Source organism: Petaurus breviceps, unplaced genomic scaffold (assembly GCF_028583685.1).
Source record: "Petaurus breviceps papuanus isolate PSGF00001 unplaced genomic scaffold, PetGlider_PUasm1.0 91041, whole genome shotgun sequence".
Classification (NCBI taxonomy): domain Eukaryota; kingdom Metazoa; phylum Chordata; class Mammalia; order Diprotodontia; family Petauridae; genus Petaurus; species Petaurus breviceps.
In genome coordinates, this window is record NW_027187400.1 from 24881084 (window position 1) to 24905175 (window position 24092).

The window sequence follows — 24092 nt, forward strand, 5'->3', positions numbered from 1 at the left end:
ACACACACACACACACACACACACACACACACACACACACACACACAAAACCAGCCTTGTGACCTTGGGCAAGTCACTTAACCCCAATTGTCCTACCTCCCCCCCTCCAAAAAAAAATAATAAGGAGTTAAAATATAAACTCAATGTGGAGGGTAGATCGATAGCTGTATCAAAGAGCTGTCCTTTCACGGCCACTTGGTTACCTGGAGTGTGTTTGTGCTCTGCAAAGCAGAGACCAGCTGGATGAGGTGATACAGTGATCCTCTGACTGATTCTGCCGCCAAATAGGAGATGGCACTTTCTCATGGCAGATTTGTCCAGGGCTTCCAGTTTTGGCTGATGGTTTCCTGTCCAGCTACTGTTTCTGTTACAGAGAGATCACATCAAAATAGTAGCTGTTTTATGTTTCATTGTAAGGAATGGTTCATAGAGGAAGAGAGATACTTTGGAAAATATAGGTGATATTCAAAACAGAAAAAAATTCAAAATTGTTCTTAAAAAGGTAACTATGATTTCTAAGTTTTGATGACATGCCAAACTATTGTCAAAAACACTAGTATTAATGGGAAAGGAAGTAAAAAATTAAAATGACTTGTAGATCCTGTGAGGGTGCATGCTAAGGTGTGAGCATTGTTAGTTATCTTTAAATTGTGTGAATTTTCTGACCCATTTGGGTTAAATCAGACTTGGAAATCAGTATAAACATCTTTGTGAGTTGATTAAAAAGTTTTTTCTCTCTTGGTTATTAGGAAGTAGTCAGGGTCTGCCTGACCATTTTTTATTAGATTCAGATGAAATAAATTAGAAACTGCTTAATCTCTATACCTTTTCCTTCTCTGTGTAATCTTTATTTTTCCTTTTATAAGTCATAGGCACCAAAAGGTGACTAATGATGCCATTGACAGGCTCCCAAGATTTTCAGTCTACCACAGAAGGGTGTGTGTGATGTATTGTAGTCTGAAGCAGACTTACATCCATAAACCTCTCTGGAGGTGTTAGGTGCTTCCCAAAGAAGTGACCTAGGTGTTCACCTTGTTATCAACAGTTACAAAGAGAAGGATCTAATATTTCATTGAATAGTTTTCCAGGCCAAGAGGTTATTTTGCTTTGTGGGTCAGTCCTTGAATCAGAAAGACCTGGGTTTAGGTCCTGCATCTGCTAGATATTGACTGTGTTTTTGTAGGGAAGCTACCAAGCATCAGTGATGGAGGGAGCATCCGCACCAAGAGCTTACTGTGGGCCCTGTGCTGTGCTCGACTCTGGGGACACAAGTACAAAGAAGGAAATAATCTCTACTTGCAAGATGCTTACATTCTAATTGGGGAGACAGAAAGTGCATATAAATTATGTATAGCATAAATACAAAGTGAATGGATAAAATAACTACAGAGCAGGTAAATTTAAATACAAGAGAGTTTGGGAGAGAAGGTGCTAGTGATGGTGGGGATCAGGAAAGGCTTCCTGCAGAAGCTATTTGTGAGCTACTTTTAAAAAGTAAGGGATTCTAAGAAGCAGAGGTAAGGGAGGAGTGCATTCTAGTTATTTGGGATGCCCAGTGCATAGGCCTGGGGGTAGGACACGGCCAGTCTGGGAGGAGGAAGAATGTCTAATGACTAGAAAGCTCTGTTGGGGCCAGGTCATTTGGAGTTTTTCAAGTTAAACAGTAATTTCTCATTTTTTTCTTGAAGCAATAGGAAAACCCCATTGGAGTTGTCTGAGGAGGGGAGTGTCGTGGTTAGATCTGCATTGACTTTTGCATCAGTGTAGGCTAGATTGAAGGGGGAGAGGCTGGCAGGGAGAACAGTTAGGAAGCTGTTCCAGCCATCATGGGAAGAGGTGATGAAGGCCTGAACCAAGATATATAGGAGTGAAGAGAAGGAGTCAGATGTGAGAGAGGTTGTAATGGTAAAAATGCCAAGTTTGGAAATTGATTGAATGTGTATGTAGGATGAGAGCTATGGAAAAGTTGAGGGTAATGCCCACTTTACAGACCAGGGAGACTAGAAATGTGGTGCCTTTGACAGAAGTAGGGAAGTTTAGAAGAGAGGGGAATGTTTATAAGATAATGAGATCAGTTTGGAGTGCAATGAGTTTGAGATGTCTACAGGACTGAAGCTTAGAGGGGAGACTTGGACTGGATATATGGGTGTGTGCAGCCCATGTATGGGAGGCGATGGTGAAACCTATGGTTCAGACTTTTCTTCCCCGCCCCCCCCCAATCTTCAAGGCCAATCCCAATGTCAGTAATTCATACACATAGTTTTAGGGCAATATAGAGGAATATAAGACATTTCTTGCCCATCAGGATATTTGGAAAGAGAAAACTACTAGGTAGGAAAAGTTAACTAACATTACAAAAGCTGAGCTAGTCAGGAAAGACTCCCATGGAAGAGGAGGTATTTTTTTGTACTGAACTTTGAAGGATGAGTGGCATTGCATAGTTGGAAAGCAAATTGCTGCTTGCTGGAAATACTGTGAAGAAATAGGGAGGTACAAGAGCATGTGTTGTGCGGTCAGCCTCACTGGACTGGAGGGCTCTCTTTTAGGCAGAGGTGAAAAGGTCGAGTGTAAGCCTTGTGCAAATGAATGTCTACAAAGCTATAAAATGAAGCTTGCAATTTGGCTACTATAATAAATCAATAAATGCTTATTAAATTGAATGTTGACTTTATAATTTTAACTCATGGCCAAGGCTCCAAACTGAGCTTACTTGGACTAGATCAGGTCTTAGAAGCTGATACCAAAAAATTGGTTTTTATTTAGCTCGTATTACCTTGTACACACACACATTCTCTCTCTCTCTCTCTCTCTCTCTCTCTCCCTCCCTCTCCCCCTCTCCTCCCCCCTTTGAAAATCACTGAATATAGATCATGTTGATTAACAAAGGCATTTCTTAGGTGCAGGATTGCCTTTTCTCCATCTCAAAGAAAATGCAGAAGACTTGAAGGACTCAAGGATCCCATAAACAGTGTAGACAGCACATAAAATACTCATAGAAGCCTGTGATCAAGCAATACAATACTGTTTTATGAGTCTTACTTTTCGACAGGGTCTTAAAAAATCCTCTCTTCTTCTTTCTACCCCATGGTTTGGACTTCCCAAGCCAGGAATCCTCTTTGGGCCTGCTAGAGAGGCATCCTTCCTAACCTTCCCACTGGACATACACCATCAGTTATTCATGGAATAGAATGTGTAATCCACATCTTTCATGCCACGTCATGACTTGTTGCCGCTCATCCTGATATGGGCTCAAGGAGAGTCCTCTTCTCTTGCCAAGAGGCCCAGTGCTCTTTCCTTGACTGAATTCTGGATCATTGAACTTTCAAACTTGTTGTTACCCATGAGGTAACTGGCAAAACTCTCACTTCCCAGGACGTCCTAATGGTCTGTTTGAGAGGAGGTGGTTTTCAGGAACACTGTTGTCTAGGAACTCCTCTCTTAGGCTTTGTGAGTAAACATGTCTGCCCGTACCACAAGTGAGTAATTGAAGGGTCTTTGCTGTGGAAGAATTTCCACCTCCAGCCCAGCACTGTCACGATTGCTCCATGAAACAAGGAGGGAGAAAGAGGGGTAACAAAATGATTAGAGTCTTGTAAGTTTTGTTTTATAGGCCAGCACCAAGGGTAGTTCCTCTCCATCCTTCTAAGAGTCCTAAACTTAGAGGTGGAAGATAGCTTTGCTGACATCTGGTCAAATCCCTTCATTTTGTAGTTGAGGAAATATAAGCCCAGAGAAATGCAATGGTTTGCCCACAGGGACAAGGGTGATGAAATCCCAGAACAATGGCATCACAAATGGAATGGGGCAGGTAGAGGGTTTCTAAAGTTGAATGGGAGACTGATCTGTACCTTACTTTCCTTTTTCTCCCTCATACACAAAGATAACTCTAAAATGTCAAGTCTGCTGAGAACAGTAGCACTGGTGACAAGCAGGAAAGTCAGGAAGGGAAACAGGTTTGATAAAGGAGGTAAGGTCAGCTTGGGCACATTGAGTTTGAGATGTCAGAACAGGTGATGGAAAATAGAGAAGAATGGAGATGTAGATTTGGTGAAAATTGAAACTCTGAGATAAAGAATAAGACCTCTGAAGGGGAATGTATAGGGGGAGAAGGAGAAAGGGTCAAGGACTGGACCTTTAGTCCCTTTAGTCACAAGTGAAGTCCAGCAAGTATTTAATGAGAGCCTACTGTGTGTCAGTCACTGTTCTAAGCTCTGGGCATACAAAAAAAGACAAAAACCAATTCCCTGCCCTCAGAGAGTTCATATTCTAATAGGGGAGACAACATGCCCACAGCTCTGTTCATATAAGTTACATACCACCATATCTCCCGGTGTTGAGAGAGCACCAGAAAAGACTTGTTGTGAAAGGTGGGAGTTTTAGCTGAGACTTGGAGGAAGCCTGGAGGCTGAAGAGGTGAGAAGGATGCCAGGAATGGGGGCCAGCCAGGGAAGCTGCAGATAGAATGTCTTGTGCAAGGAGGCCCTGGGCACTGGCTGGGAGAGTACAAGGAAAGGTATAAGAGGGGAGTGCTGTGGTTAGAGTGTTTGATCTGGAGGCAGCAAGACCTGAGCACAAATATAATACACCACCAGCTGGGTGCCTGGGCAAGGCCCCTGTTGGCCTCCATTTCTTCTTCTGTAAAATGGGGATTATAATAGCATCTGCCTCCCTGGTTTATTTTGAGCATGAGATAATATTTTTAAAACCCTTTGTGAACTTTGAAGCATGATATAAAAGAAGGATGAAGACAGAGAAAAAAGGCTTTTAGATTTGGCGCTTTGATCACTGGTAATGGAGAATTCTGTTTCAGTTGAATGATAAGGTTAAGAGCTATACTGCAGAGACATGAGAAAAGAGTGGACGAAGAGAAAGTACAGCCACTGATTCTTATTTCTCCAGGAGTTTAGCTATGAAAGGGAGGAAGAATGTTGGATGAAAGCCAGTAGGGATGGATGGATGGATGGATGAAGTGAGGGTTTTTGGAGGGTGGAGAGAATGTAGTGCCCAACAGCTGGGCATGGAATGAAGTCCAGTAGGTGCAGACACAGGGGATTGCATTCCCTGGAGCGTGGTACTGTGTTTATCAGAGCCCAGAGGTGGGAGAGGGCAGATAGCACAAACTCAGGAAGTTGCTTGTCATTCAGTTGGACTGGAATGTTGATCCTGTGAAAACATCGGGAATGAAGGAGGTGGATTGGAGTGAGACTACGAAGGAACTTTAGTAGGGAGGCAGCATGAATTGGAACTCCTGGACCCAAGGTCTAATGCCAGTCCTGCCCTTTATTGCATCTGTGACCACGGGCCAGTCACTTACCTTGATGGGTCTGTGTTGTTGTGTGTAAAGGAGTTGGGGGAGTGGGGCTGGACTAGACAGAGCAGGAATGTTAAACTTACCTAGAAATGGGGGTTGCTACACCAGATATAAGGATGCCTTGGGTCCTATATTGATAGAGAAAAACACATGAACATAATCTGTGTCTTACTGTAGTCATGATTATTTTGCTAAACCTTTCTCAGTTATATTTTAATCCAGCTCAGGACTGTGGTGGGCTGAATACACAGGCTTGACACTTCTGGACTCACCTGTAATGAAATGCCCTGGGCAGCAGAGGAGTGAATGGTCTGCACTTGACAGTCTTTTGGTAAATACATGAAGAAGAGAGAGGAGGGGGGAAGAAGACCTCAGACAGGAGGGCAGCAGGAGCCTGTCTTTCTCATTCTGGCAGTAGGTGGCAGGGTGAGCAGAAGGAGGGATAGAGGAATGGGGAGCAGGATTGTTAAAAGGGGGATTATCTATTTGAAAAACCACTTCCTGAGACTTTCTCCTGAATCCATTCAGAAGAATTAGGAGAAAGCTTTGAAAATAAAGACTGCAGCTGTCTGAAGCCTTGTGTCTGAAACCAGTGGAGCTGACTCGGACCAGAGGGTGTCAGTATCTGTCAGTGATTGCACAGCCTCAGCACCCCTGGCCAGGGTAGCAGAGAGTTGTCTTTGAGGCCTCAAATGGGTTTTGATCACTGGCTGTGTGCAGAACCCTACGGCAGCAGCTAGGGGACGCCATAGTGCACAGAGTGCCAAGTGTAGAAGCAGAAAGACCCTAGTTCAAATGCAGCCTCAGAGACTTACTTACCGTGTTTCCCCGATAATAAGACACTGTCTTGTTATTTTTTTTTTTTGAAAGAAAAACACCAGAGGGCTTATTTTCAGGGGAGGGCTTATGTTGTCCTGCCTCAGCTCTCCTTCGCGGCACTGCTCTCAATGGTGCCAGCAAGCAAATCACTGGGGAAGAACAGGATGACGTGCTCACTGCTGCAGCTCTGATTGGATGCAGCTCGGAGCACGGCGTGCGTTTCGGGGGGGGGGGGGGGGAGGATGGTGCATACAGAGGGTACCATAATGTAGCGTGTAGCGCAGGGGATCACCTTCACTACAGTAGCAATCTCAATAGGGCTTATTTTCCGGGGGAGGGCTTATTTTAGAGGAATCTTACACAGTGAGGGGAGGGCTTATTTTCGGGATAGGTCTTATTATCGGGGAAACACGGTAGGTCCTGGGCAAGTCATTTCTCCTCTGCCTCAGTTTCCTCATCTGTAGAATGGGGATAATAATAGCACCCACCTCCCAGGATTGTTGTGAGGACCAAATGAGATAATAATTAATTGTAAAGTGCTTGGCCCAGTGCCTGGCACATAGTGGGCACTCTATTAATGCTTGCTTGTTCTCTCCCCTCTTTTCCCCAAGTGCTCTGTGAAGAAGCAAATGGCAAACGGAGAATGTGATTGCTATGATCTAGTTAGGAGAATGAGACCCATGAAAAATATGCTGTTTTGTTAGCTGTGGGATCTTGGGGAAATCACAATATCTCTGCATCTCTGTTTCTTCCTCTATAAAATGATGGAAGTGAACTAGCCTTCTAAGTATCCTCCTAGTATGGATTCCTGTCAGTATAGAATGAGAAAATGCTGTTTAAAAACCAAGATAGTTTATAGCTGTACAACCTTCAACATTTTGCTTCCACATTGTGAGCAATATTAAAATCACTGACACCTTGATTGTTGTATATTGGAGTCAGTGGGTATTGTTTAATTGTTTTTTTTTTTAGTAAAGAACTTTACTTGGGTACAGAAATAAGAATTATCTTATTAAAAACGTCAAGATTTCTTTCAATACTTGATTATATGAAAAATATCTGAGAACTGCATAATATAAACTAAAGCAGTAAAGGTATTTACATAGCATTGTAAAGCTTTGCAAAGCACATTATAGATATATGATACTGACAGTAGCCCTGGGAGGGTGCTGCTGTTATCCCCATTTTACTGATGAGGAAACCAAAGCAGATAGGTGAATTGACTTGTCCAGGGTCACTCAGCTAGTATTCTGGGCCAAATTTGAACTCAGGTCTTCCTGATTCCAGGCTCAATACTTTATCCACTGTTCTACCTTACTTATGAAAGGGGCTTTCATAGTTTCATGCTTAATTTCTTTTACAGTCCTATGTAATGGTTTCTGCACAGTTCTATAAAACAGGAAAATTTTAAAAATTAGGATCTTCTGATTTGAAAAGCAAACTATCTTTTACATGGGAGCAAGTAGTTACAAAATATGTGAGTATTAAGGAAATTTTGCCTTTTTGTGATAGCTAATTCCTAGAGCATTTCATTTGCTTGAGGCTCATGGTCATCGTTGAATCAAGACTTTTGAGTTCAGGTGAATGGGAGCCACCCAATTCCAAAAACTCTGGCTCTAAAGTCTTTAATGTTTATAGGGATAGACTCCAAGACTCTGAGCTGAACCCTATTCAGTCTTAAATTCAGACACATCCTATCTAAAATAATTAATTAGCTCATTAATTAGTTCTGTGAAAATACTGTATTAGGTGGAATGATGTTACTGGGAAGAGTGAATTTCATAGTAACAGTGACTGGGGGGGGTTTCATCACTTGATGATAGGGCTTGCTTATAATGCGTTAGCTGTTGGTTGTGTGTGTGCTTTAAAAGTGTATTCTGTAGGATAATATAGTAGTATATTTGCATATGTTCAGTCTAGTTATAGGAGTATTTGAACGTCAACTTCCTTAGCTCATAAGAGCTGTGTTTAAATATCAGCCTTGCCTTTTACTACCAGTTTAATTTTGGGCAAGTCACTCAAAGTCTTCAGCCTTCCCTTCCTCACCTGTAAAATGGGAGAGTTGTATTAGATTACTTCTGAGGACCCTTCTAGTTCTGATCCTAAAATAGTTTATTGTGGGTATAAATGCATTCCTAACCCCTTCACATTGCATATTAGGTGAATAGTTCATGAGATTAGAAGTTGACCCCTTCCATTTCAAATCTGCTTGTTAATGAGCCAGGGATACCTTGACAATATTGTTTTTATTGGTTGCAGTGATAAGGACGTTATCTCATGCTTCCTTATTCTGTTTGCTTTTCACCCTGTCACTTATTGAGATGAAGACAGCTGAGTGTGGTGAGATGAACAGGAGGCTTGGAGTCATGGTACCAGGATTCTTTTCTTGTCTTTGCCTCTTTTTGCCTTCCTGTTTTAGAGTAAAGTACTTAACTTCTGTCTTACTTTTCTTGACTGTAAGTGAGGGCATTGTGTTGTTGTAGTAGAATTTTTAAGCTTGGAGCCAGTCAAGACTCGGGTTCAAATGCTACCTTTGACATTTCCCCCACTCTGGTCACTCTCATCTTATTCTAGTGGTCCTTGGACTTTGCATGGATATGCTAAGCTTAGCTAATAGCTAGCATTTAATGAGCTTTCATCTTGTCACCCAGAACTTTCTGGCCATCTGCACACTATGCCCGTGCTTTCCCCCACCCCCAGTTTTCTATTTGTCCTTTGTGTATTGTCTTTCCTCATTTAAATATATGCTCCTTGAGGGCAGGAACCATTTTGTATACTTGTATTTGTATCCTGGGTTCTTAGCACAATGCCTGATACATAGTAAGTAAGCAGTTAATAAAGTCTTATCCATCTTCTAGACTTGTCATTGTGAACAAGTCACTTAAGCTTATGTTAATTTGCTATAGACAATATTTAAAGGCTAGGAACAACCTCACGTATCAACCTAGATTTTGGGTGAATGGATCCTGAGAGGTTCAGAGAGACTCCGAAGGGGGGAAGGGAGCAGTACAAAGAGACTAGTACTGATGCATGGGGCTCTGACCTGGTGCTTAAGCTTTAGAGTAACCTTCTTAAAGAAGGCCTTTGACCACATCCCTCATCTGCTCAAGAATCTTCTGTGGTTCCAGGATCAAATGCAATCCCAATGCTGGACATTGTCAGTCCGTCCCTCACCAGCTGCAGGCTGCCTTTTTAGGCTCATTTCTCTGCTGCCTGGGCTCTCCATGGCAGCCAGACTGGCTTGCTTGCTTGCTTGCTGGCTCCCATCTTTGCCACTTCATGTTAAGAAAGCCTCCTGCCTTGAGAGCAGGGACTGTTTTCATTTGGTCTTTCTATCCCTAGCTCTGAACACAGTGCCTGGCACACAAGTGGTAAAAAGTCCATTGGAATGGATTTTACAAGGTTTGTGCAGAAGGTGGGAAATAGAGGAGCGTGGTGTGGGCCTGTGAGATAAGGCAGGAATGCGGAAACTCCAGGTCAAATGAAGTGGGCATGGAAAGCTGAGGAAAGCAGTTGTTTTATTTTTGTCTTGCTTTTTGTTGTTGTTATGTGGAGACACGAGGAGAATTCTAGAAAGGATAGGAGTGTTTGGTGCAGACTGGAAGATAACTGACTCTGAAAAGGCCAGAGGACTTTTCCATTCCTCCGTTGATTCCATTTTCTCAGCCTTTAGATTGGAGAAAAGGGAATAGAATTAGTTAATAGAGAGGTGGTAGCTAAGAGAAGTCAAGACATGGTAGAGGAACATCTGTCTTGATTCTGTGGCTAGGTCCTATTCCTGACCCAGAGGAGCTACATGCTAGGGTGTGGAAATAATGGGAAGCTATTATTTCTGATCCATTGTCTTGGAAGAGCACAGAGAACAAGAGAAGAATGGCAGAAATGAACAGGGCAAATCTTGGCCCAGTTTTCAAAGCATAGACTTCAGTAGAATCTGCATACTATAGAACAGTAGACTTTACTTCAGTTCTTGGTAAGATTCTAGACTCTTATTAAAGCAATGGTCAGTGACCATCCAGAAAAGGAAGTGGGCCAACATGGTGTTGTGAGGACTGAGTTATGCTAGATTAACCTTTTATTTTTTGGTGGGCTTACAAACCTGTATTCAGGGGAATGCAATAGTGAGAATTTACCTGAACTCTATCAAAAAAAAAAATTTTTTTTGAAGGGGGAGGCGAGGCAGTTGGGGTTAAGTGACTTACCCAAGGTCACACAGCTAGTAAGTATCAGGTATCTGAGGCCAGATTTGAATTCGGATCCTCCTGACTCCAGGACAGGTGCTCTGTTCACTGCTCCACCTAGCTGCCCCTTTAGCAAAATGTTTTATAAAATTCCGCATGTTCTTAAGGTTTTGAAACTGACCGAATGACCAGACACTGAGTAGTTGTTAGTGTCAACTTGGAAAGCAGATCTTCAGTAGAGTATCCCAGGGATCCGTGACTTAACATAAGTTTAAAGCTGTTAGGGAGTTGGTGGTCATTTATCTAATCCTCCTATTTTACAGATAAGGGAAGCCAGAGAAATGACCTCGCCTGAGATCATGCTGGTAGTGATTTACAATACGAAGATTTGAACCTAGGTCTTCAGATTGCAAATCTAGTGCACTTTCCATTACGCCATGCTGCCTCATGTATTGCATTTAAAAAACAACAACAAATCAGGACACCCCAGCAAATATTTCTTAAATGTTTATTCTATGAATGACTGCATGCCCTGGGTGCAGAGGAAAAGGCAAAGCCGTCCCTGCTGTCCTGCTGTTTGCATTCTGTCTGAAAGAGGCGACCTGTAGTCTGGGGCTAGCCTGCTGTCAGTCTGGGGTCTTGGTCTTGGAGTTAGGATGCCTGGGTTCAGGCACATGTGCCCTTATCTCTCAGTGTCCCAGACAAGTCTCCAGGGCAATGATTTGTACTGGAGAGGGACTCTTCATCAGGAGCTCCCATGCTGGGCAGCAGACTTGGTCCATACAACCAAATGTGTGCACAGATGGGTAAGTACAAGCCCTTTCTCATGGAGGGTGTCTACCACAGCCGAGCCTCAAAGGGAGCTACAGACTTCTAAGAAGTGGGAAGGTGTTTGTATTTGGGCATTTGTCAGTACTGAGGCAGAAGATGGGATATGGAATTTTGGGCTCCTGGGGCAGCCACTCAATTGATTTGACTGGAACAGTCCTGTGAAAGAGAGGTAGTAGAGCTGGATTAGGAAGGGCTTTGAAGGCCCAGCTAAAGCATTTTGTATTAGATCCTAGAGGCAGAAGGGAGCCACCAAAGGCTCTTGAGCAGGAGTGACACAGGCTCCCCGACCTTCTCCACTCCTCTGAGGTTCCCCTTTTTTAGATGCTGCCCCTAGGACTGTGGTCCTGTCATTTATTTCTTAGCAGCTTCCCTCCTGCCAGGTGGGTCACCCATCTTGAGTAAGGAACTGTAATCCATTAGGTAGAGATAGATATCCAGGCTTGAAAAATGCTCCTGGGATACCTGCCACAGAGATGGAGTTTTGTCTGCTCTGATCTTGCCTGACTTTTTGTGGCCATGATTTACTTCTTCTGGCCCTCTGCTTCAGTCCCTCTTAGCGCATCAAAAATCATTCCTTTTCCTCATTTCTCTACTTAAGCTGCTGAGTAGCTTTGAATCATTCCCTTAACATTTTTAAAACCTCAGAAGAGAATAACATTTTTTATTAATGACTTGGATGACATAGAGTGCAAGCTTATTAAATTTGTCGATGATACAAAGCTAGGAGGGATAATCACCAGTCTTCCTGACCTATGTCTTGCTGCTGAACTCTAGTGACCCTGGAGGAGAGAGTGAGGCTGGTGACCTTGCACAGCCTTGCCTCACTTAAACCCAATTCAAGACACCACCCTCTTGATGTCATTGGTCCTTATGGAGAACAAAGGACAAATAACAGGTAACACACTGGGTGATTAAGTCAGGATTTAACAAGGAAAAAATGAAATTCTTACATTTGGCTTAAAAACTCAACTTTACAAGGATAGGACAATTCAGATATAGTTAGAGATGAGTTTATCTAAAAAAATCTGGGGGTTTGAGGAGCTTGTAAGCTCACATGGGTCAGCAGTGAGAGGTGGCAGCCAAGAAAGCTGCATTGAGAGAGGCCTAAGGCCCTGACATAAAGAAGCAGTAGATAACCCCGGGGCATCCTGAGCTGTTCCATGTATCTGGAAGTTTGTGTTCAGTTCTGGAGGCTACACTCTGGGGATGGATCTTTGTTTGTGACATTGGTTGAAGGAACTAGTGATGTTTAGCCTGATGGAGTCTTGGCTGGGAGGGTGGAGGGGGAGAGCACGTTATTGCTGTCTTCGCGGATGTGAGGGGATGGCCTGTAGATGAGAGAGTAATTGGACTTAATTAAGAGGACCAAGCTAAGAGCATTGAGTTATAGTTGCAAAGAAGTAAATTTAATCAGTTTATCAGGGAAAAAATTCCTAACAGAGCACTCCCAAAGTGAATGGATGGACTGCCTCCAGAGGCAGTGGAGGTGAGATTCAATAAAAGATGTGTTTCACTGGAGGTATCAAAATCAAGGCTGGATGACCTCCAGTCAGAGAGATTGTATAAGAGATTCTTATTCCGGTATGGCTGAACTAGATGAGATTTCAGGGTCCTAAATCACCCTTCTTCAATAGGCCACTTCAAGATGGGTGGACTGGCCAGGCCCAGAAGAAAAGGGGGCTCCGATAGGTAGCCAGACATCGTCCTTCTCGGTGAAACCGTCTTGCCAGAATGCTTATCTTCTGTTTTTTATTTGGTGTATTTGGAGGACAGCCTTGGTCTTTGTCAGAGACATTGGCCCCAGAGATGACTGGAAGTCCTGTCATCTCTGGCTCTCTAGAACTGCCACACTCTTCCCTTACTTACATACATAGTAAGATAGGGATAAAGATTTGACCCTTTCAACACCTGACTCTTTGGTTATTTACGTGCCCATGCACAAACACAAACAGTTATAATAGAACCAATAAATTCAACGTGTGTATGAGACAAAAACCATGGGTGCTTGAGGACCTGGCCTGCAGTTTTCAGACTAGTTTTACAGTTTGAATTCAAATTACTGTTCTTTAAAAAGGTGTGGAAATTTTATCCTCTTGCTTAGAGAAAAACAGGTGTAATTTATTTAGTTAGCAAATCATGTGTTGAAAGGGAAACCCTAGTGTTCCAATTTTTAGTTTCTCCAAACCCAAGCAATAAAGTTTACCAGAGGCTGGCTGGGAGAACACAGCTTGACAGGTGAAATTCTTCAAACCTGCAATTAGAACAAATAGGCAGGCCTAATTGTTCATTGTGTTCGTCTGTATCTTTGCTCACACCTCCTGGGGTCGGCTTTCAGAATGTCTCAGTAGCTTATGGTAAGTCACAAATGGCCAACACTCCATTGCTGTTCTGGAGGTTCCAGCTCGGCTCTAGCTGTCCCAGCAGCGCCTGCTGCAGTCTTGAAGTTTGTGTCCAAAGCTTTTCTGTGTAATGTGTGCCTCTCTGACTTGTTCCTTATTTTTCTCTTCTTTAGTCTTTTCTGTATTACTGACTCAGGTTTATCTTTTCTCCCTTTAGAGAGTTTTGAGGTGACAGTCACCAAAGAAGGTGATCAAGGGTTCTTTCTATCCCTCTTATGAATATTAACCCACTAACTTTGGTTATGAAATGGGGAGTCAGCACTTAAGCAGAAGATCCTGTCATGCTCTATTGCCCCATTTTATTCTCCCACTTTGTTTCTATTTTAAAATATATTGATGAAAATTGTTATGTAACCAACCCTTGGCTAGAAATATCTGGAAATCAGACATCCATTTGAACTCTGCTGGTCATACTGTAGAATTTTTAAAGACTACACTTGTCTAAGTGTCAAAAGAACTTGTATTTTTATCGATAAACTTGCTAGTAGTTGGGATTTGGGGACAGTGAAGTCATAATTTCCATATGTAATATTTTATGGAGCTTTATGTAATCATCAAAATATTTCTTTTTTTTACCATGTATTAGAATGGAAACAATAGTTTTAATAATCAACTTAGCTGTAATTAAGTACCGAGGCAGGTTTTTTTTTTTCAGGTTTGGTAGGAAGAAGTCTGAAAGTAAAGGAAATCTAGTAAATCCTTCCCTCTACAAAGTGTTCTGTTTAAAAGAAATTGTACTATGTTAGTAGATAGCTGTTGAAATGGATGCCTGAAAAGTTGGTATTTCTACCTTTTTCCTTAAAGAGTTTATTTTGGTTCCCTAATTTTAGCCAGGTACATTGCACAGGAAGACTTGGTGGTTTTGATTTTTTGGACAGAATTTCTGTAATTATGGTGCTGAACCTATCTATACCTGAAGCTTCTTCATCTCTCAGCTTATAACTGTGCATTTTAACCTTCTGCTCTGGTCCACGTCAAATCAGCTACCCAGCTATTCCCCGTAGCTCGGTGTACATCCAAGTTGTTATCAGTGGGCTTGGCTGTGGCTTCTATGAGATACACTTTCACCCTGAGCTATCTTAAGTACTCCTGTGAAATGCCTGTCTACGTTTCTCTCTCTCTTTTGTATTCCTGCATGAATGGATGCAAAGTAAACAAGTTGCTTGGAAAGCCAGAGTATGCTTCTTTTTACTAAAGTTCCCAGAATTCACCCATTTTAAAGCACAGTGTTCTTGCTTTGTCCACAGACCCTCACAACCCCCTGGCTGCCAAATCGTTGTCTTTTATTTTGGGGGGAAAATGTAGAGGGGGTAGGTGGTTGGAATTCTAACCTGTGCTCCTTTGACTCTTTAGGTGAGATATGTGGATTTAAAATTCATGGGCAAAATGTCCCCTTTGATGCTGTGGTAGTTGATAAATCCACTGGTGAGGGCATAATTCGCTCCAAAGAGAAGCTGGACTGTGAACTGCAGAAAGACTACACCTTCACCATCCAGGCCTATGATTGTGGGAAGGGACCAGATGGAGCCAATACAAAAAAATCTCACAAGTAAGTGAGGTAGTGGGCCAAAGGGGGAGAATAGCCCACTTGCCAAGTGTGTGTCTGTGTACTCTGGGATAGAGTTACAGTGACCTGTGAACTGGGAGTGGGTGTGATGGGCAGGCAGGAATGGTAATAGGGGAAAAGAGAGCCTTTGACTGTAGGAATCTGAGCAGGGGGTGGGGGATGCTAGGCCCTGCCCCACCCCCGCCCCCTTACCAGTGAGCCTACTCCATGAATACTTAGTAAACCCTTAAAACATTGAAGGAGACAAAGATGAAGAAAGGGAGATGCTGATGTGTGCAGAGAGGAGAAATAAAAGATGGGGAGAGATGAAGGTGGGGGAGGCCAGACAATTTGGGCAGAGAGAGATCCTGTCCACCTGGAGGGTAAAATGAAGGACATGGACATGGTGACGTCCAAGGGTCAGGAAAGGATTTCAGTCAGGGCAGGGGCTCATGCCAGTGTAGGGAACTGTCAGTGTGTGGGGTAATTTCATAGACAGCTGGTAGTCCCAGAGGTCTGGAATCTAGAATGTGAAGAAGGGGGAGGAGGAAGAAGAAAAAGAGAGGAGAAGGAGGAAGAAGAAAGGAGAAGATGAAGGAAGAGAAGAAAGAAGGAGGAAGAAAACTGGAAATGCGTGCCTCAGTTTACTCATTTGTAAAAAATATAGTGAAAATATTTTTCTTATCTACCTCATTGAGTTGTGAGGATCACAAGGAGTTTTCCAGTTTTTCTCCCCTATTTTGGATGTGGCTAGTTTTGCTTTACCATATAGCCTGCTGTTGGCAGGAATGAGCTCGTCAGTGCTCAGCCTTCATTGATTAGTAGTCCTTGAATTCCACATCTGAATTTTCTTTTTTTAAAACTTTTATTTTTCATTTGCTCCAGAATTCTCTTTTAAACCAAATCCTCCTGTTAGATGACATTTTCATGGTTTTCAGAAAGTTTGGGAAGCAGATGGACATCACCCATAGCAATTGCTTCTCCTCTCTCAGTACTTATAGTTTAAAAGGGCACGGACAAGGCAGTTTTGTTTTTGTAAAAGAAAGGGGAATGACGATATAGGTAATTCTGGCCTTAAAAAACCACTTGGAAAGTAAATATGATCATTTTGGTTATTCATTTGTGTACCATGGGTCAGAGTCCCAAGAAGTTAGGACCTGGAGGGACCCCTCTGGGAGAGCACTTCTGGGGGGGCCTCTTAAGGAGAGAGCATTCTAGGGGGGGCCTCTCAGGGAGAGAGAATTCTAGGGGGCCCCTCATGGAGAGCACATTCTAGGGAAGGCCCAGATGCCCTCCTGGGGAATCATGTTCATGAACTTACTTTGTAAAGTAGCTACAAGCAAAACCAAATCTTTCCATTTTTGCTTTTTGTCTCCTTTTGATCCCTTCCTTAGTTTGATTTGTGTTTGTATGTGTGTGCCCATGAAGGCAACTCTCCTTTTACTCTTAACAGTTTAGGATGAGATGTCTAATCAGATGTCTTTTCATTCTTCTTTATTTTCCCTTCTGTGTATTCCGATCTCCCTCCCACATTATCACACTTTGAAGAAAAGAACAGTTGTGTGTTTTTTCTTAACCATCTGGTTTAATCTGAGGAGTTGAGATTCTGTTTTGATTAAAAAAAAAAAGCAGCAACCCCCAAACCTCTTATATGACTTTGCTTTTAATTGAGAATTAAAGAACTTAGTGATTGCTTTGTTTTATCTTCATATTAATTCAACAGATATTAAGTGCCTACTGTAAATTCAGAAATGAATAAAAAGCACAAGTCCCTCAAGAGATCTTATATTTTATAATATGTGCATACTTGCATATATTGAACAAAGCAAGGCATTACGTTTTAGAAGGAAATGTACAAACAGGAGAAATGACATCTTTAACTCAGAGGTTAATCTAATAGAAGCTGAAAAACATGCTTTAATAGCGGTTTGATATTTTTGTTTTTCTTTTTTCTCTTTATTAGAGCAACAGTACACATTCAGGTGAATGATGTGAATGAGTATGCCCCTATATTTAAAGAAAAATCCTACAAAGCTACCGTTATTGAGGGGAAGAAATATGACAGCATTTTAAAAGTGGAAGCAGTGGACGCTGACTGTTCCCCTCAGTTCAGCCAGATCTGCAGCTATGAAATTGTAACTCCAGATGTGCCCTTCGTTATTGACAAGGACGGTAAGGACAACAAACTGAAATCAGTTTTCTTAGTAGGAGCTGCACTTTCCTGGCAGATAGTTCACTTCTGCGTTGTCCAGTTTCAAAGAAATCTTCAGATTGGGCAGTTTTGTAAAATGTTGGCGTTGATCACAACTTGGGAACTCAATCCATAATCTTTACATTTTGTTTCAAATTTTAGCCCCAGTCTTCTTCCATTTATTCTTTGAAATCTGGAATTCTTATATTCTCTCACAAGCGCCTCTCTTTTTCTTTCTGAGCTAAAAAAAAAAAAAACCAAAACAACAAAGCATTTAATGGGCTTTATTTCTCAGACTTCCCATCTTTTTGCCAACATGAATGAATAAGATTGCCTTTGGAGGCTGGTTCCTGGTGCCTTATAGCCACCATTCCCTCTTCTCTCCACACCCCTGGAATCCAAAAGCTTCTGCTGGTACTAGGCAGATTGGGGACTGAGGCCTTTGTAGTTCAACAGGGTTAAATTTAAATTCATTACAGAACTTCCTTTTTAGATGATCATGCCCTTTAAAGGGCACCAGAGACAATTTTTAAGAGTTCAGAGGGGCAGCTAGGTGGCACAGTGAGTAGAGCACCAGCCCTGGAGTCAGGAGGACCTGGGTTCAAATCCAGCTTCAGACACGTAACACTTTCTAGCCGTGTGATGTTGGGCAAGTCACTTAACCCCAATTGTTCAGCCATCTCCCTTCCAAAAAAAAGGCAAGAGTTCAGAGAAGTCTGAACCTAGAAGCTAGTGCTAGATACTCCTTTAGGGAAAGAAAAACTTATCACTCTTTGAAAGCTTTACTTTTTAACAAAGTGAACCTTTTAGCAAGAAATACTAGTATGTTACATGATATTAGAAATATTTGAATTTCATTGGAGTGGTCTCTCCTTGTGTGCAGATTCTTACATCTTTGTGTAAATATACACCCAAGCATAAAGACCATAGGAATAGAGAGTAATAAAATGCTGTTGCTTCTGTATACTTATCTGATCTCCTTAAGTATTTCTTAAGAGTTGGTTTGCTGTCTAATGTATATTCAAAGTTTATGTAAATTAAATTGAGGGTTAATTGCCTCAAAAACATAGTTTTTATGAACGAATACGACTTGGTTTCTGGCCATGGGACAACTGAAGTGAAAAACTGAGTAGTTATTTGACTCTGATTGCTTTATTTCTTCCCCTTGCCAGGTTATATAAAAAACACTGAGAAGCTAAGCTATGGGAAAGAGCCTCAGTATAAGCTGACAGTTACTGCATATGACTGTGGGAAGAAAAGAGCTACAGAAGATGTGTTGGTCAAGATTAGCATTAAACCTACATGCAAGCCTGGATGGCAAGGTCTGTTTGGCCCTTTCCTCTTCTGTCACTGTGTGTTTTTCGTTTCTGCCTGCACTCAGAAATGTCTAATCACAAGCCCATTATGTGGGGGGTTTTGCCCCAAATTTCTCCCCTCCTCCCCACCTCAATTTGTGCAGGATGGAACAAGAGGATTGAGTATGAACCTGGTACTGGGTCTTTGGCTCTTTTCCCCAACCTCCATTTGGAGACTTGTGATGAAGCCGTCACCTCCATCCAGGCGACAGTGGAGCTGGAAACCAGCCACATAGGCAAAGGCTGTGATCGGGACACGTACTCAGAGAAGTCCCTCCACCGGCTCTGCGGTAAGAGCTTCCTTCCACGCCTGCTGCTTCCCCGCTTGTCGTTTTCCATGGGAATCAGAAATGTTTTGGGTATATGTAGAGTTAGGAGGATAACCCAGGGAGGACTCTCATTGGGATTCGGCCTGCTTCTCTGGTTCATTGGGCTCCTTGTGGCTGGAGTTGAGCTCTGGAGTGGCTCGTTGACCTGCCTTCTCAACGGGTTTTTTAGAACAAAATGAATGTGGGTTCTTTTTCTACTACAGGGTTAGGACACATATGTGAAAATGAATTTTGGTTGGTCTGGAAACGTGTTAGTTACACCTCCGAGTTCTCTTTTTATTGGTGGGGCTCTTTTTGTTTTAGGTGCCTCTTCTGGGACGGCCGAACTTCTTCCTCCTCCAAGCAGCACCTTGAACTGGACTGTGGGCCTCCCCACCGATAATGGCCATGACAGTGACCAAGTCTTTGAATTTAATGGCACCCAGGCAGTGAAGATTCCTGATGGAGTTGTCACAGTAAATGTGAAAGAACCCTTTATGATCTCTGTGTGGATGAGGCATGGGCCTGGGGGCAGGGAGAAGGAGACCATTCTTTGCAATTCAGATAAGACTGGTGAGTGAATGCTGAGATCAGCAGCCTTTCACCATCACCTCAAACATATTTGTAGCTTACCAGAGAGAGGATCATGTTGACATCCATTGGATTTGATGTCTGGAGTGCACATTTACTCTCATTTTGTGATATTCAAATTAAATAGGATAAACTAGTATGTAGAGTAACTAGCCAGGGTCACTGAACCCTGGATTGCAAATGGGAAGCAGATTGCCCAAAGGGCCAGAGAGCCTGGTTCTTAACAGGCTTTTCCAGTGCACCTGGGTCAGCAGGCATGACTCTGAATGTGACTGCTTCTTTTGCCACTGCTGGAATGAGTGCCCCCAAAGTCAAGGCTGGAAACAAGGCCAGACGTCTTCTGATTTGGCTGTTCGGAGCTTCTGCTTTCTAGAAAGAAACCGGTGTTTTAATGCAGTTTTTCCATTAGGATAAATTTATTCTGTTGCAACAGTGCTTGATTTGATCTACAGTAAATTGCTCCCTAGGACTATGCCCAGCTGATTTAACACTGGTTGTCTTTGTAGTATTAAAGAAATTCTATGGAATGGCTATTTGCTTCTGGGAGAAAAAGTCTAATCTCTGTGGTAGAACTATACTAAGGTCCTGGGAATAACAGTAACAGCAACAATGATAACAGCAGCAAACATTTATACATCATAACACATGACAATAGTCATAGTTAATTCTATTTAACATTTACACTATCTTTGTAATATATTTATACGTTATATGCCTGCTGTATACCAGGCACTGTGTTAAGTGCTTTACAGTTATTATCTCATTTGATTCCCAATAACAGCCTTGCCTGGGAGGTGGGGGTGATTATTACCCTCATCTATAGAAATGACTTGCTCAGGGTCACACGGTTAGTAAGGATCTGAGGCGGTATTTGAACTCAGGTCTTCCTGACTCTAGAGCTGGCACGCTTATCTACTTACTTTGCCCACTCTGCTATTCCCTCAGTAGCATGAGTTTTTGTAAACTTTGCAGCTCTCTTGCATCTGATGCAAGGAAACCCAGTTATCTGTTTCTCTGATTGCTGACCTGTGATAACATGAGAATCTTCACATTTGTCAAATAGAGTATTAAACTTGTTCATCATGCAAGGGATGGTATTTTGCATAATGAGCTATCAGGCTTTTTGATGCATTTCGAGTCAAAAGAAAGAGAGACCCTCAAATGTCATCCTTAATAGTGCCAGGTTTGAACAGAATTAACTAAATCAAGGGGCTCAGCAGTAGCCTGAATGCTGCTTTTGATCAAAAAGAAAGGATAGAAGTTTTCTGCGACTTAGCAAAGTAGTAATACATCTTGTGAAATGAATTTTTAAAGAAATATTCATCATCTGTGGCATATCGTAAGGCTATTTCATTTCTCCTTCATTAAAAAATAGTGATACTGAAATGCAGGAAGTAATTGGAAAAGGACACCCAGGCCTGCTCAGTTCCTGCTAGGATGCCTTTGGGAGGCAGATAATTGGAGTCAGGCAGATTGTTTGCTTAGAACTTCATTCCTCATGACCGATAATGACCCTGCACCAATTAGACAGGCTGGGCAAATTTCTGTATGATATTCTTTCAAAAATTGAAGCTTTTGTATTTTCACTGGGCACTGATGTCACCAAGCATGTAAGTGGGTGTTGACAGTAGGATTGAATGTTAATTTTAAGTTGATGCTTTGTTTTGTTTGACTTCCTCCTCTCATTACTGAAAATAACTTTTTTGTCTTTCATTAAAAAAAAGTAATTTATGCCTGTCCTGGAGAGAGTTAATGATAGAGGGTTATTATTCCCTAACCATCACTTATCCACCCTTTGTGGTTGTTCTTAAGGGATGTTGCTCATATTTTGTCAGTTTCTCTTTGTATGCACTAGTCTCCAATAAAGACCTGTTATATTTGCTCTTAAACATTCTCTAGTTCAAAGGGGTCAGCTGTGTGGCCTCTGGGCCACTCCATATAATTGGGAAATATTTGGCAAAATAAACAAAAATACAATAGAACATAAGTAATGTCAATATGTGATTGCCCAAAAGGTTATTGAGAGGCCCATCTCTGTTTGAATTTGACACTCCTGCTGCACTAGTGCATGGCAGAGTTCATTCCTGCTGAAGAAAGAACATTTTAAAAATCAGCTTTAAGAAGTGTCTTATTTTCTGGTTTGAATATTAAATATATCACATACTACTTAAAACTTTACAGATATGAACCGGCACCATTATTCCCTTTACGTACATAATTGCCGACTGGTTTTCCTCTTCCGTCAAGACCCTTCGGAGGAGAAGAGTTACAAACCTGCTGAATTCCACTGGAAACTGAACCAGGTCTGGTTTTCATTCACTGATTCATGTGATTGTAGTTAGCTTGAATTCCATTCTTGTTCTGCTTTTAGAGATTTGACTTAGCTTTCTTCCTCCTGTTTTCTGTCTTAATTATCATGTTTTAACAGTGTAGCTCTGGAGTCACCTCCTATAGAAGGACTTTGATCTCTCAGGTTGTTGGTGTTAACCCCTCTCCACAAAAAGCTTGTATTTACACATATATTTCATATATTATAATCTGTGTGCATGATGTTACTCCCCAGGAAACTAATCTGTTTCTGGGTAGCAACTGTTTGATTTTTGTCCTCATGCCCCGAGTACCTAGCACAGTGCTGGACAGGTGGGGCACAAATCCAGCAAATGCTTATTGAATTAATAGGAGTCTAGTGTGGTAAATAAAGTGGTCCACTTGATCACTATGAACCATCAGACCACCTTCCTAGGAGATTCTGCAGGTTGATAGTTCCATCAGCTGTGGATAAACGTGCTTACTTTTCTCTATGATCTCTCCAGAATCAAGTTCTATTGTTTTTAATTACCTTTTTTTTTTTTTACCATGTTAATGGGTGTAAAGTGGTACCTCACATTTGTTTTATTTTGTATCTCTTTGATTATTATTGAGGTTGGGTGTTTTTAAAAGTTATTTACAATTGGTGCTGCTGCTTTTGAAAAGTGTTTGTAGCTTTTGACCATATTTATCCATTGTGCATTGCGGGTTCACTGTACCTCCTTTCCTCCCTTCCTTCCTTCTTTCCTTTCTTTCTTCCTTCCCCCCTTCCCCTTATATATTTTAGATCTCAAATTTTTAATCTGTAAAGTATGTCTTAAACATTTTCCTAATCTTGTTTCTTAAATTTTAAAAAGTGTTATGGTAGCTTTATGTGTTGAATAATTTAAATGCAAACAACTCTGAGGTACCACATCACACCTATCAGATTAGCTAACAGGGCAAAACAGAGAAATGGTAAATTTTGGAGAGTTTGTGGGAATGTTGGAACACTAATTCATTGTTGGTGGAGCTGTGAGCTGATCCAACCATTCTGGAGAGCAATTTGGAACTATGCCCAAAGGGCTATAAAAATGTGCATACCCTTTGACCCAGCAACACCACTTCTAGATCTGTATCCCAAAGAGATCATAAAAATGGGCAAAGGACCCACTTTTACAAAAATATTTATAGCAACTCTTTTGTGCTGGCCAAGGACTGAAAATTGAGGGGATGCCCATCAATTGGGGAATGGCTGAACAAAGTGTGGTATATGAATGTAGTGGAATACTGTTGTACTATAAGAAATAAGGAACAGGTGGACTTCAGAGAAACCTGTAAAGACTTATATGAACTGATGCTGAGTGAGGGGAGCAGAACCAGGAGAACACTGTACACAGTAATAGCCACAGTGTACAAGGACTGATTTTGATAGACTTGGCCCTTCTCAGCAATGCAGGGAATTTAGGGACCTAAAACAATTCCATAGAACACATGATGAAAAATGCCATCCATATGCAGAGAAAGAACTATGGAGTCTGAATGCAGAATAAAGCAGACTATTTTCTTTTTTGTTTTGTTTTATTTTTTTTCTTTCTCATGATTTTTCCCGTTCGTTATAATTCTTTTATGCAACATGACTAATGTGAAAATGTGTTTAGTAGGAATGTATGTGTAGAGCCCGTATCAGATTGCAAGCCATCTTGGGGAGGGAGGGGGAGAAAATTTTAAACTTAAGGAAGTGATTCATTTCAAGTGTTGAAAACTAAAAATAAATAAGTAAATTTTAAAAAATTATTTAAATGCAAAGAGTTACTAAACAAGTTTAATTGTATTGATACCTAATATTAAGTTCCTAATAAGTATTTAATATAAAAAAGCAGTGGCCCATAAAACTGAAAAGAGGGAGGAATTTTACCAGGTGAGTAGCTGGAGAGGTAACTGGTTCTTTCCTGGGATCTGTATGCTATTCTCTGGTGTTCCTTGTTTTATATTAAACATGTGCTCATGATCTTAGGGTTTGTAGTATCTGTAGGTCAGAGCAGTTACCAAGACAGCAGATTTAAGGCCTCCTCAATCCCTTGGCTCTCAAAATCAAGTTTTTCTGCCATATTTATAGCACCTGTGTTTGATAAATGGCATTAGCATGAGGAAAATTAGTGTCATTTAAATTAATAAGCCATCTTGCCTACTGGTCTGTTCACTTTGCTGTTAGAGCTGATTTAAGACAGGGGTATAGGCTGTATATCTGACTTCCTTATATACATAAATCAG

At 41.6% G+C, this 24092-nt stretch overlaps 1 protein-coding gene across 4 annotated transcripts in view; it reads left to right on the top strand.

Annotated features, from left to right (window-relative positions):
• Positions 1–24092, top strand: part of CLSTN1 (calsyntenin 1) — a 94818-nt gene that overhangs the window by 55480 nt on the left and 15246 nt on the right. For 2 of the 4 annotated variants that reach the window (XM_069078797.1, XM_069078795.1), the window contains exons 3-9: positions 13699–13728; positions 14895–15090; positions 17051–17259; positions 18451–18600; positions 18738–18923; positions 19266–19514; positions 21714–21835. In XM_069078797.1, coding sequence (XP_068934898.1) covers positions 13699–13728; positions 14895–15090; positions 17051–17259; positions 18451–18600; positions 18738–18923; positions 19266–19514; positions 21714–21835 — 1142 coding nt within the window. The remainder of the gene's footprint in view (positions 1–13698; positions 13729–14894; positions 15091–17050; positions 17260–18450; positions 18601–18737; positions 18924–19265; positions 19515–21713; positions 21836–24092) is intronic. The other 2 variants (XM_069078796.1, XM_069078798.1) reach the window with 1 other exon arrangement.